Raw genomic sequence first — 14,211 nt, 5'->3', positions numbered from 1 at the left:
GCCAAGTCTCTGGATGCTTTCAAGAAAGAGATGGATAGAGCTCTTAAAGATAGCGGAATCAAAGGTTATGGGGATAAGGCAGGAACTGGATACTGATTGTGGATGATCAGCCATGATCACAGTGAATGGTGGTGCTGGCTCGATGGGCTGAATGGCCTACTCCTGCACCTATTGTCTATTCAGAGTTCAGAGGTGCTCTTCTGCACACCATTGTAGTAATGCATGATTATTTGAGTTGCTGTCACCTTCCTGTAAGCTTGAACCAGTCTGGCCACTCTCCTCTAACTTCTCTCATTAATAAGGTACTTTCACCCACAGAACTGCTGCTCACTGTATGTTTTGTTTTTCACACCATTCTCTGTAAACTCTAGAGACAGTTTTGCATGAAAATCCCAGGAGACCTGCAGTTTCTGGTATACTCAAATCAGGCCATTTGGCACCAACAATTAATCCACAGTCAAAGTCAATTACATCATATTTCTTCCCCATTCTGATGATTGGTCTGAGGAAGAACTAAACCTTTTGACAGTGTCTGCATGCTTTTATGTACTGGGTTACTGCCACATGACTGGCCGATGAGATAGTGGATTCCAGTTAATTGGGACACATCTAGACCAGAACCTTACGGGCAAATTAAGGGGCTGCCCCAATTAGCCAAAGTTTTATGGAAATAATTAAAAAGGTATTAAAAAAGGCAAACTATCTTTTAACTGAGTAACAGATTATGTATTTAAATGAAGTACAGAACAAATTAAAACACTCAATACTACTACAATATTATAAAACTGTAAATTAGTTCCTAATATGTATTGACAGAGGAATTCTTTTGATTGACAGTAAATGAACAGAATCAGTGTAGTCTCCTAGGGCAGGTAATGGATTGCCTTCGTACAATGCTTTTGGCAATTGCATCCTCCAAATCTTCATTTTCATTGTACCATTTCAGATGATTGCTGATACATTCAAATGCTTCACAGTTCCTAACTTGTTGAAGTAGCGAAATTGTTTCATTTCCAATCCTGGCTGTTTCTGCCATCTCCAAGCCTGAATACTTGAAACCGCAGTGAGCATAACTATTCTGAATTTTCTTACGGCACATTTCTCACCAACTATCAGTGACAAAAATCACTGCTTTTTTGAACACAAACATACATAACTGATGCTAGTTAGAAACCGTTCAGCAACAGTCTCTTGTCTGAATTAAATGGCATAGTGTCCCAAACAGACTAAGGGAATCCCAGCTATATTCTCAAATAACTTTTGTTCTTTGAGCGTCATCCCAAGTAACTGCTTCAATTAACCAATGGTGCAATTAACCATTTTAATTTTTAATTAGTTAATCAATCATTAGGAACTCCCACCACTCAGGATGTGCTGTCTTCTCACTGCTGTCATCAGGAAGATGGTAACAGGAGCCTCAGGACTCACACCAGTTCAGGAACAGTTATTAGCCTCAACCATCAGACTCTCGAACCAGAGGGAATACCTTCATTCAACTTCACTTGCCCCATCATTGAAATGTTCCTACAACCTATGGACTCACTTGCAAGGACATCTCATGTTCTCAATATTTACTGCTTATTTATTATTATTTCTTTCTTTTTGTATTTGCACAGGTTGTAGTTTTTTTGCACATTATTTGAATGCCCAAGTTGCTGCAGTCTTCCATTGAATCTATTATGGTTATCATCCTATTATAGATTTATTGAGTATGCCTGCAACAAAATGAATCTTGGGGTTGTATGGTGACATATGTACTTTGATAATAAAGTTACTTTGAACCGTTGCCCACTGTATTTGCAATCTCTTATACTCTAGACGTGTCTTCCTTCGCTATTTCCTGTATGTTAGATTAGATTTTGAAGACAAACACAATATGTTTGTTAAACTTTACTTTATTTCTTAAGTGTAAATTCTGTTAAGCAATCCACGTAAATCAGCCCATAGCTGTTGCAGCAGAAAAATGCAGTCAAATGATCAGTGTGGTGGTGAGTACTGTCAAGATTAAATTCCTCTAAGTGCCTGCATTCAGAATGGAACAGGATGCTCATTTATTGTTTTTTTTTGCCTACTCACGTTTGTTTTGAATATTGTTTGCCTGTCTTCAAGCTGTTTCTGGTGTGTGACTTGAAGCTAGAAAGAAAATAAAGGGGCAGTGGCAACACCAATACAGAACTAGCCAAGAGGTAGAAAGCAGAAGTACTGAAGACTGGAGGGAATTATATAGGATGATTGTACACGTTTCTTCAATAAATGTTAATCAGCTGTCATAGATACAGAGCAGGATTTCAATGTGTGCAGATGACACAAAACATGGAAAAATAGTAAATAAAAGATAGAAAGGTAAAAGAATATTAGCAGACGAGTTGTTGTAAGCAGAAGTAATAAGTCTAAAGTGTATTTTATGGGAGTAATAAAGATGTGTAATGTTTTATTGGAGATGCAGGAACTAAGAAGGTGAGAAACTGAGATGGAGGGTGTAAGGTGTCAGGGTTATTTATAATAGCAAGGACATAGTATGCCTTTTTAAAGTGGTATGGATTGTAAAAATTTCCTATGGTATAATTTCCTATGGTTAATCTTTCCCAATTGTGGGTTGAGTCCCAACTGGAGATATGGTATATTCTGAGCATCGAGCTTGAACGAGCAAGATTTGTTAGAACACCTATGGAAATGGGGAAATATTTAAAAAGTCAGCAAAGTTTATGGATATTTAGAGACACTTAAAGTTGCCTCAATTTTAGTAACTTTTAAAATAAAATTAACACTAAAATACATGATTTAAATAAAACACACAAACTATTCATTAATGACAGGCTTTTGTTCTACCATCTCCATAATATTTAAAGTACTCACTGAGAAGACCTGGCACAAAATGTGAGATGTGATTTCCTCAACATAATCTTAAGAAATCTCAGCCACACTGACCTTTGGTGCTGGTCGTCATGTGAACTCAGCGGAGCAAACATGTGGCTTTCAGAATCTGTAAGTGGACATGGACTTTCACATTTAAAAGCACATAGGTATGTCTCTAAGACTTTGTTATTTTAACTGCTGAACAAGCAGTTCTGATTGGAACCACTGGTAAGATACCACCTGTTAAAATGTAACCCAGCCAGGAGTGATCTATTTACATCTACAATATTTCCTTCTTTAACAGCAAAATGAATTGTTTGCTTATGTTGAATAAACAGTAATTACAATATTCTGGACCAATCTGGTAAATTTTATCCATAGCTACTCTAACAGTTGAGTAATAGCTTAACATCTAAAATCCTCTGGTAGTTAATATTATGTAATACTCCCAAATGACAGGAATTGAAATAAATGACTGAGATGCAGACACAAGATTTAAGTTTCTCTGGACAGAATAGAATAAAGGTAATGCAAATGGAAAAAGTGCTGAATAAATCTTCATGATGAACTTAGAACAATTTTGTAGACTGGCGTGTTTCCATAAAGAAATGCAACCTTCTTGGTTTATATCTGAGAGACTGAATTGGTCAATTGGCACAGCAACAGCATGATTAATGAAAACCAATGATCTTAAAGTAGTCAGAATCCATTACAGATTAATATGAAATTGTAATCGAGGGCACTGAACTGTAAAAGGACAAATTTCACTGAAGTGAAAAGATATCAAATGAGTGCCAAAACTGCAGACCAGGCCATCTAAAATAATGACAACATTCTAGAAATACTGAGCAGGTCATGTCACATTTGTGGGAAGAGAAACCGAGAATTATAAATATTGTTTAAGAGTTTGTAATAAAATGTCTTGATGTGTCAATAGATTCTGAGGAGGAGGAAAATGTATATGTTAAGTTAATGATAGAATAAATAAAAGTGGAAAAAACCTTGCACCTTGGATGTCCCAAGACACTTTACAGTGAAGCTGCTGTCATCTAGATGGAAAAGTAGGTGATAGAATTAAGCTTTTTATTAGACTGGTTTATTACTTGTTTATAGATAATGTAACAGGAAAGCAATAGAAGATTATAAAGCTTAAGAAAAAATAAGGCAGAAGGTTTACAGACAAAAAAGTAGAAATTTAGTACATTTATTTAAAAATCATGAGAGGGAGAGAGAAAAGTTTAATAGAGTAACAGTGAACAAGACAGCACAGTCTGGGCTCTTTGGCCAATGCCACAGTACTAAAGAGTATAACCCTACCCCACCATCAATCTAACCCTTTCATTCTATACAGCCCATAACTCTCCATTTTCTTCTACATCCATGTGTCTATCCAAGTCTTTTAAGTTTCCTAATGATATCAGCCTCTACCCCCAGCATGCATTCCAGCCAGCCACCATTGTTTTCTTTTTAAGAAAAAACTACCTTTAACATCTCCCCTAGACTTGTCTTTGCTCATTTTAAATGAATGTCACCTGGTATTGGCCACTGCTGCCCTGGGGAAAAAAATGCTGGGTGTTCACTTTATCTATGCCTCTGATAATCTCGTGCAGCTCTATCAAGATGCCTATCATTCTGTGCTGCAAAGAGCAAATGGCCCAACTCACTCAACATTTCATCATAAGTCATGTTATCGAATAAAGGCAACGTCTTGATAAAAGTCTTCTGCAGTCTCTGTAAATCTTCCATATCCTTCCTAATAAAGCAACGAGAACTGAACATAATACTGTGTGGTCTAACCGCTGTTTTATAGAGCTGCAACGTTACTTCGCGATGGTTAAACTTAATACAACTGACTAATGAAAGCTGACGCACCATATGCCATTTGAACCACCTTATTAATTTGCAGGGCAACTTTGAGAGATCTATGAATTAGATTAAGGACCTAATTATTTAGGACCTCCAGCACCCAGGGCATGCCCTTTTCTCATTGTTACCATCAGGTAGGAAGTATTGAAGCTTAAAGGCACACACTCAGTGATTCAGGCACAGCTTAGAAACATAGAAAACCTACAGCACAATACAGGCCCTTTGGCCCACAGAGTTGTGCTGAACATGTCCCTACCTTAGAAATTATTAGGCTTACCCATAGCCCTCTATTTTACTAAGCTTCATGTACCTATCTAAAAGTCTCTTAAAAGACCCTATCGTATCCACCTCCACCACCGTTGCCAGCAGCCCATTTCACGCACTCACCACTCTCTGAGTAAAAAACTTACCCCTGACATCTCCTCTGTACCTACTCCCCAGCACCTTAAACCTGTGTCCTCTTGCAGCAACCATTTCAGCCCTGGGAAAAAACTTCTGACTATCCACATGATCAATGCCTCTCATCATCTTATACACCTCTATCAGGTCACCTCTAATCCTCTATTGCTCCAAGGAGAAAAGGCTGAGTTCATTCAACCTGTTCTCATAAGGCATGCTCCCCAATCCAGGCAACATCCTTGTAAATCTCCTCTGTACCCTTTCTATGGCTTCCACATCCTTCCTGTAGTGAGGTGACCAGAACTGAGCACAGTACTTCAAGTGGGCTCTGACCAGGGTCCTATATAGCTGCAACATTACCTCTCGGCTCCTAAATTCAATTCCACGATTGATGAAGGCGAATACACCGTATACCTTCTTAACCACAGAGTCAACCTGCGCAGCTGCTTTAAGTGTCCTATGGACTTGGACCCCAAGATCCCTCTGATCCTCTACACTGCCAAGAGTCTTACCATTAATACTATATTCTACCATCATATTTGACCTACTAAAATGAACCACCTCACACTTATCTGGGTTGAACTCCATCTGCCACTTCTCAGCCCAGTTTTGCATCCTATCAATGTCCCGCTGTAACCTCTGACAGCCCTCCACACTATCCACAACACCTCCAACCTCTGTGTCATCAGCAAACTTACTAACCCATCCCTCCACTTCCTCATCCAAGTCACTTACAAAAATCACGAAGAGTAAGGGTCCCAGAACAGATCCCCGAGGCACTCCACTGGTGACCCACCTCCATGCAGAATTATGACCCGTCTACGACCACTCTTTGCCTTTTGTGGGCAAGCCAGTTCTGGATCCACAAAGCAATGTCCCCTTGGATCCCATGCCTCCTTCCCCTCTGCAGTCTGGTTCCTAAATGGACATTGACATTGGACGTTGAACCCTTGGACACTACCTCACTTTTTTAATATATATCTGTTTTTTGCACTATTTGTAATCTATTCACACATATACTATAATTGATTGATTTTTTCCTACTATATTATGTATTGCATTGAACTGCTGCTGCTAAGTTAACAAATTTCAGGACACCTGCCGGTGATAATAAGCCTGATCCTGAACTTGGACCCTGAGGTCCTTCTGTTCCTTCGTACTGCTAAGAATCGTACCATTAACCTTGTACTCTGTCTTCACGTTCAATTCTCCGAAATTTATCACTTCACTCTTCCTGATTGAACCTCACCTGCCACTTCTCCGACTGACTCTGCATCCCGAGAATATATCTCTTTCTAATCGATGACAACCTTCTACACTCTCCACTACACCACCAACCTTTGTGTCATCTACATACTTAACTAACCCAACCCTCCACTTCCTCCATGCAAGTCATACATTAAAAAAATCAGAGTAGCAGTCCCTGAACAAATCCCAGTGGAACACCGCTAGTCACTGACCTCCAGGCAGAGTATAGTCTGTAATTAAATATTTTAGAATAATTTTTTCAAATGAGTGGCTTGTGGGGGTAAAAAGATAGTCTAAAATAATCATCTGTAAAAGTGGCCTCTTCCAAATAGGAAAATTCGAATGCTAGTTGAGTGATAACTTTGTAGAATAATTTCATTCCCCCTCTAAGGGCAATCTGAGCTTTGCCACTTTAACTCTCAATCCTGCTCACATTCTGACCTTCACATTTCTCCAGCAAAGACCAACACAAGGTCAAGGTTCTGCACCTAATTCTGTCAAAGAATAGTGCAGTTCTTTTGCAGGTTTCAATACTGAATTCTACCATTCCAAATAATTAGCTTTCCCTGTCTGTTTGAGCTGGCTGTTTTATCTCTCAACAAATGATACCTAATCTGCTGAGGACTCCCAACACATTCTCTTACTAGTTAAATTGACAATTCCACTTTCACAGTAGCACCTTTGTCATTTAGATAAATCAGACTGAATCCAGAAAATCCTGATGTCTTTCACACAAAAATGAAATATTGACTTTAATCCTCAATTTAATGTAATTCTTACCTTTTGCTTCCTTCTGAGGCATCACATTCTTTCCAAACACACGCATTTGAGGAACATCTTTCCCATAGTGAGAGGTATATGGTAAATCCTTTCCATACAGTGGCAAGTGTGGCACCTCCTTGCCCATGTGTTGCATATGAGGTCTCTCTTTGCCAACTTGTACCATGTGGGGGACTTGTATTTGTGGCAGCTGCTGTGGACCCTGCTTCATTGGATAGTAACCACCCACATGAACAGTTCCAGCCAGTAACAAATGGACAGTCATTGTCAGGAACTGTAGGAGGAGGAAAGGCATAGCCATGATCTGAAACAAAGCATACGAGAAAGTTTCACATTTTAATAGTTCTTGTACCTCTCTTCTCCTCTTGTGGTTTGTGTGAAGCAGCATTAGACAAAACATATCGCTTACGTGTTGGGGACTGCCCCCACCCCCCACCTCCTTTCTATCTCTTCCCCTCTAAAGGGGGACACCGTTCTGTCATATTCAAGAACCTGTAAATGCCCTACCTTCTTTTTAAAAAAACCTATTCAAATGCATCAATCTAGGAAAGCAAAGTTCAAAAATAAGATGGTTATGCTTCAGTTACACAAGGTTACATCTAGAGTATGGTGTACAGAATTCATTACCATATTTAAGAAAGGATGTATATACACTGGAGGCAGTTTTGACTGATATCAAAACTGGTGTGTTGTCTGTGTAAAAGATTTGAAGAATGAAGCTTTAAAGATGCTGAGAAATCTTGTCAGAAGGTTACATAAAGATTCTTCTTTTATGGGCGAATCTAGAACTACTTAGTAGCTATTCTAATAGGGTCGTCATCTGAAGATGAGGTAATGTATGTATCTCTGAGGAGACTGAGTCTTGATTTCCCTTCCTCAATGGGCAATGGAGGTAGGTAGGTCCTTGATAAACAAGGTGGTGAATAGGGATTTGCGGTTACAGTCCGAACAATCATGATCTTATTGAATGGCAGAACAAGCAGGAATGGCCTACCTCTGCTCCTGATTGTACCTTCAAAGCAAGTGTTTAAAATATTCATGTCTGTACCCAGAAGGCTTACTATGATGTTGGGCTAGATCTTCTGGAACATCAGTATACTAAATGATGCACAATACAAAGAATAATTCAATTGAAAGACTTTCAAGATCAATCAGGACAATTTGGTATGGATATCTAGGAAAGCTACAGAGAATTAACTGCTGAGGTTGTCTGACCATCTTACTCCTTTGCAACAGTTGTATGCATGACCTCTGAGTACCTTCTAGTTAGCTGCTTCCTGTGAACGTGACCAACGGTATTTTGACAGTAACACTCAGTAAAACAGGACATTGCATTCCACTCAGTATATGCAGCATCATAGAACCACAGTCATTTTGCCACAGAGAGGAGACAGTTAGCCCATTGTGGCCACGTCCAAATTTCCAGTAGTATTGATGCATTATTGTGGCCATATAACCACGTTAAAAGAAAACACTTTGCTAATGTTTTCCCATAATTTGTTCTCCAAATTTCTATTCATTAACTTCCGTCTAGACAGCTTTTCTTTGGCGTCAGCATAGCATCTGACCAGACAGCAACTTCTAACGCTTAGGCTTTCTTCCAGTCATGGGTAGTAGATTTTCTCATAAAGTTTGCAGTTTCCAGTCTCATGATTACTAACAGCAAACCTACCATTGTAATCCTCCCTTTTTCTCATATCCAAGGAACAATTGACACAAGTTGCACAGCTCACTAGTTGTCTAGCCAGCAGCTTCCTACTTTCTTTAAACACTTTGACTGGCTACTGGATCAATGTATTGCTATATCAATTGGGCATAATATGAACTCCAAACAATTTAGCCAAGGTAAAAAGTCAAACAAACATGCAAATCCTTTGGCTATGGAACTTTCAAATAATCAGTAACACAATTACACTGCTCCCAGAGTGAAATTTCATCACCAAATAACTTGAACATCATGAGGCAATAAAATTAATGATTGCTATTAAGTAGATTATGGTAATGTGTTAAGTTAAATGAACATGAAATAACAATTTTAATGTCTTGACTAAATATTTCATTTAAAAGTTATGATGAAGTTGATTAGAGCATCTCGTCCCATGGCTCTAAGTTCGAATCAGAATCACTTTTGTTGCCAGCATGTGAAATATACAAGAGTTGATTGTGCAACACACATAAAATGCTGGTGGAACGCAGCAGGCCAGACAGCATCCATAGGAAGAAGCACAGTCGACGTTTCGGGCTGAGACTCTCCATCAGGACCTGACAAAGTTCCTCCAGCATTTTGTGTGTGTTGCTTGAGTTTCCAGCATCTGCAGCTTTCCTTGTGATTGCGTTTTTAAAAGAATTGATTGTGGTTCGGTGCCAAGCACAAAACACAGGACAATACCAGAACAGACAACACAGTAAAATAACAACCTACAATTTAGAAGACAATCGTGCAAACAGCCACAAGCGATCAACAATGAGAACAGTCACATGCACATATGTCAATAATCAAAATTAAATAAATGTGAACCTATGAACAGACAACAATTATCAACAGGAGGAGGAGAGCAGGAAATACTATATAACGGATGTTGTGCAGGAACAGTTGGAGTATTACACCTGAGTGACTTTCGTTGAGAAGCTGGATAGCTACAGGAAAGAAGCTTCAGAGATGCCATGTAGTCCTGGTGGTGATGGACTTGTAGCGTCTTCCTGATGGCAATTTGGTGAGTAGGTGACTGTTGGGATGGGTGAAGACAGCAGTAATCTTGTCAGCTCTTCCTTTCACTCTGGTGAAGAACAGTAATGTTCGTAGCTGACCGTCAGTGCTCTCTGTGGAGTGGACTACTCGCTGCAACCTGGACTTGGAGAGGGAGAGGGAGAGGGAGAAGGTGGTGGTAAACCAACCAGTGACAGCGGTGGCCACAACACTTTCAATGACAGCTGAGTAAAAGTTCATCGGGATATGCCCTGAGATGTTAAGTTTACTAAACAGACGTAGGAAGAAGAATGTCTGCTGGGCTTTCCTAGTGATGAGCGTGACATTCTTGTTCTACTTCAATGTATTGGTCCCCAGGAACTTGAATGGCTTGAACACAGACACAGCTTGACCATTAACTTCCAAGGTGGGGCGTTGTCAGTGGAAATCAATCCTCACTTCCACTGTCTTGATAGCATAAAGCTCCAAATTGTTATGGACTCACCGTACTGCAAGATGGTCTACCTCTCCTTGGTAGGTCACATCATCATTAAAGATTAGATCAACCACACTGGTGTCATCCGCAAGCTTTAGGATTTTAATGGATTTATCTGTGGAGCTCCAGTCATTTGTATAAAGTGAGAACAGGAGGGATGAAAGAACAGCCCTGTGCTTATAGACATTGGATCAGACAAGTTCAACCTCAGCCTTACATACTGCTTCCTTCCTGTCAGGAGGTATATAATCAAATGACAGGTACATTTGAGCACAGCTAGCAGGGTTAGCTTGCCACGGGGAAACAGCTGAAAATACTGTTGAAGGCAGAGCTAAAATCCACAAACAAGATCCTCACATAGGTGTTGGGGAGTCCAAACATTGAAGAACCTATTGAAGGCACAAGTTAACTGCATTCTTAACTGAGCAATTTGCTCTATGAGCAAACTTGTAGCAGGTCCAGAAGAGGATCAGTAATGGACTTAAAGGCAAGGCAACATCAGACATTCAAAGGTATTCATAACTGCTGAAGTCAGAGCGACTGGCATATAATCATTGATCTCGTCTTTGTTGGGAACTGGAACGATTGTAGCAACTTTAATTGCAGGGAGGAGTTAAATACCTCAGTGAAGACAGGTGCGAGCTGACCCACACAGTGCCCTAGAGTACCAGGTGAGACACCAACAGAGCTGCAGCTTTCCTAATGTTCTGTTTTCCAAATAGTTTGTGAAGTGGGGGGAGAATGTCCTTTAATGTTAGTATAGAAGAGGTCCGAAGTTCTATTCTCACATGTGGGGCAGCTAATCTGGTGGCATTTGAGCAGATCATGTTTTATGGTACAATGGTTAAAATCCCCCATAATTAAAATGAGAGCATTGGGAAATTTATTTTCCAGTTCACAAATGTCAATCAGCCAACAGCCGTTGAACAGATTGAGCATTTGCGTGAGTGGGAATGTAAATACCGGCCAGGATAACAGAGTGAAATTTCCTGGGTATTCCCTACAATGGATGAAAACAACCTTTACGTCAACAGAGGAAAAAGAAAGAATGATCGACTTGGCCCTGCACCATCTGTTATTTATAAACATGCACAAGCCACCACCATGTGACTTGCCACACAATGCATTATCGTGATTGGCTCTAAATTGCTGGTGTCCTGGCATTTGAAGAAAGTTGGTCTGGTCTGCCCGAGTTTAGCCACGTTTCAACAAAAGGCAGAAATGTGGGCATAAATCATCAGTTAGTCCTGATGAGTAGTACCAACTCATCTATCTTATTTGTAAGGGTACACAGAGAGGAGGGGTTTCGAGGGGTATGTTCCAAACATGGGCAAATGGGACAAGATTGGTGGGCATCATTGTCAGCATGGATAAGATAAGCCAAAGGGCCAGTTTCCATCCTGTATTACATATGACCAATATCCTGGCAGGGAGATTAGCGGGGGCTACTGAGGTGACTTTAAACTAGAATGGTTGGGGGGTGGGAATCAAATTAAAGCGGCTAGGTGTGAGGAGGTTAGTTCACAACAGAGGGATGGGAACCAGTGCAGAGAGACAGAGGGGTGTAAAGTGAGCGTAGAAGCAAAAAGTACAAAGGGGAAAAGTAAAAGTGGCAGGCCGACAAATCCAGGGCAAGCATTAAAAAGGGCTAAGAGAGTTGTAAAAGAGTGCCTGAAGGCTTTATGTGTCAATGCAAGGAGCATTCGTAATAAGGTGGATGAATTGAAAGTGCAGATTGTTATTAATGATTATGATATAGTTGGGATCACAGAGACATGGCTCCAGGGTGACCAGGGATGGGAGCTCAACGTTCAGGGATATTCAATATTCAGGAGGGATAGACACGAAGGAAGGGGAGGTGGGGTGGCGTTGCTGGTTAAAAAAGAGATTAACGCAATAGAAAGGAAGGACATAAGCCGGGAAGATGTGGAATCGATATGGGTAGAGCTGCGTAACACTAAGGGGCAGAAGACGCTGGTGGGAGTTGTGTACAGGCCACCTAACAGTAGTAGTGAGGTCGGAGATGGTATTAAACAGGAAATTAGAAATGTGTGCAATAAAGGAACAGCAGTTATAATGGGTGACTTCAATCTACATGTAGACTGGGTGAACCAAATTGGTAAAGGTGCTGAGGAAGAGGATTTCTTGGAATGTATGCGGGATGGTTTTTTGAACCAACATGTCGAGGAACCGACTAGAGAGCAGGCTATTCTGGACTGGGTTTTGAGCAATGAGGAAGGGTTAATTAGCGATCTTGTCGTGAGAGGCCCCTTGGGTAAGAGTGACCATAATATGGTGGAATTCTTCATTAACATGGAGAGTGACGTAGTTAATTCAGAAACAAAGGTTCTGAACTTAAAGAGGGGTAACTTTGAAGGTATGAGACATGAATTAGCTAAGCTAGACTGGCAAATGACACTTCAAGGATTGACGGTGGATATGCAATGGCAGGCATTTAAAGGTTGCATGGATGAACTACAACAATTGTTCATCCCAGTTTGGCAAAAGAATAAATCAAGGAAGGTAGTGCACCCGTGGCTGACAAGAGAAATTAGGGATAGTATCAATTCCAAAGAAGTAGCATACAAATTAGCCAGAGAAAGTGGCTCACCTGAGGACTGGGAGAAATTCAGAGTTCAGCAGAGGAGGACAAAGGGCTTAATTAGGAAGGGGAAAAAAGATTATGAGAGAAAACTGGCAGAGAACATAAAAACGGACTGTAAAAGCTTTTATAGATATGTAAAAAGGAAAAGACTGATAAAGACAAATGTAGGTCCCCTGCAAACAGAAACAGGTGAATTGATTATGGGGAGCAAGGACATGGCAGACCAATTGAATAATTACTTTGGTTCTGTCTTCACTAAGGAGGACATAAATAATCTTCCAGAAATAGTAAGGGACAGAGGGTCCAGTGAGATGGAGGAACTGAGCGAAATACATGTTAGTAGGGAAGTGGTGTTAGGTAAATTGAAGGGATTGAAGGCAGATAAATCCCCAGGGCCAGATGGTCTGCATCCCAGAGTGCTTAAGGAAGTGGCCCAAGAAATAGTGGATGCATTAGTGATAATTTTTCAAAACTCGTTAGATTCTGGACTAGTTCCTGAGGATTGGAGGGTGGCTAATGTAACCCCACTTTTTAAAAAAGGAGGGAGAGAGAAACCGGGGAATTATAGGCCGGTTAGCCTAACGTCGGTGGTGGGGAAACTGCTGGAGTCAGTTATCAAGGATGTGATAACAGCACATTTGGAAAGCGGTGAAATGATCGGACAAAGTCAGCATGGATTTGTGAAAGGAAAATCATGTCTGACGAATCTCATAGAATTTTTTGAGGATGTAACTAGTAGAGTGGATAGGGGAGAACCAGTGGATGTGGTATATTTGGATTTTCAAAAGGCTTTTGACAAGGTCCCACATAGGAGATTAGTGTGCAAACTTAAAGCACACGGTATTGGGGGTAAGGTATTGGTGTGGGTGGAGAATTGGTTAGCAGACAGGAAGCAAAGAGTGGGAATAAACGGGACCTTTTCAGAATGGCAGGCGGTGACTAGTGGGGTACCGCAAGGCTCAGTGCTGGGACCCCAGTTGTTTACAATATATATTAATGACTTGGATGAGGGAATTAAATGCAGCATCTCCAAGTTTGCGGATGACACGAAGCTGGGTGGCAGTGTTAGCAGTGAGGAGGATGCTAAGAGGATGCAGGGTGACTTGGATAGGTTGGGTGAGTGGGCAAACTCATGGCAGATGCAATTTAATGTGGATAAATGTGAAGTTATCCACTTTGGTGGCAAAAATAGGAAAACAGATTATTATCTGAATGGTGGCCGATTAGGAAAAGGGGAGGTGCAACGAGACCTGGGTGTCATTATACACCAGTCAT

The 14,211-nt window shown here is 40.6% G+C and overlaps 1 protein-coding gene across 9 annotated transcripts in view; it reads right to left on the bottom strand.

Annotated features, from left to right (window-relative positions):
* Nucleotides 1–14,211, bottom strand: part of col8a1a (collagen, type VIII, alpha 1a) — a 149,890-nt gene that overhangs the window by 13,934 nt on the left and 121,745 nt on the right. For 6 of the 9 annotated variants that reach the window (XM_063050527.1, XM_063050528.1, XM_063050530.1 and 3 more), the window contains one exon: nucleotides 7,150–7,453. In XM_063050527.1, coding sequence (XP_062906597.1) covers nucleotides 7,150–7,450 — 301 coding nt within the window. In that variant the 5' untranslated portion in view covers nucleotides 7,451–7,453. Of the gene's footprint in view, nucleotides 1–2,856; nucleotides 2,915–5,856; nucleotides 6,019–7,149; nucleotides 7,454–14,211 lie in introns of those variants that run through there. The other 3 variants (XM_063050534.1, XM_063050533.1, XM_063050535.1) reach the window with 3 other exon arrangements.

This window comes from Mobula hypostoma, chromosome 6 (genome assembly GCF_963921235.1).
Source record: "Mobula hypostoma chromosome 6, sMobHyp1.1, whole genome shotgun sequence".
Taxonomy (NCBI): Eukaryota; Metazoa; Chordata; class Chondrichthyes; order Myliobatiformes; family Myliobatidae; genus Mobula; species Mobula hypostoma.
This window is presented reverse-complemented; position numbering and strand designations above follow the sequence as displayed.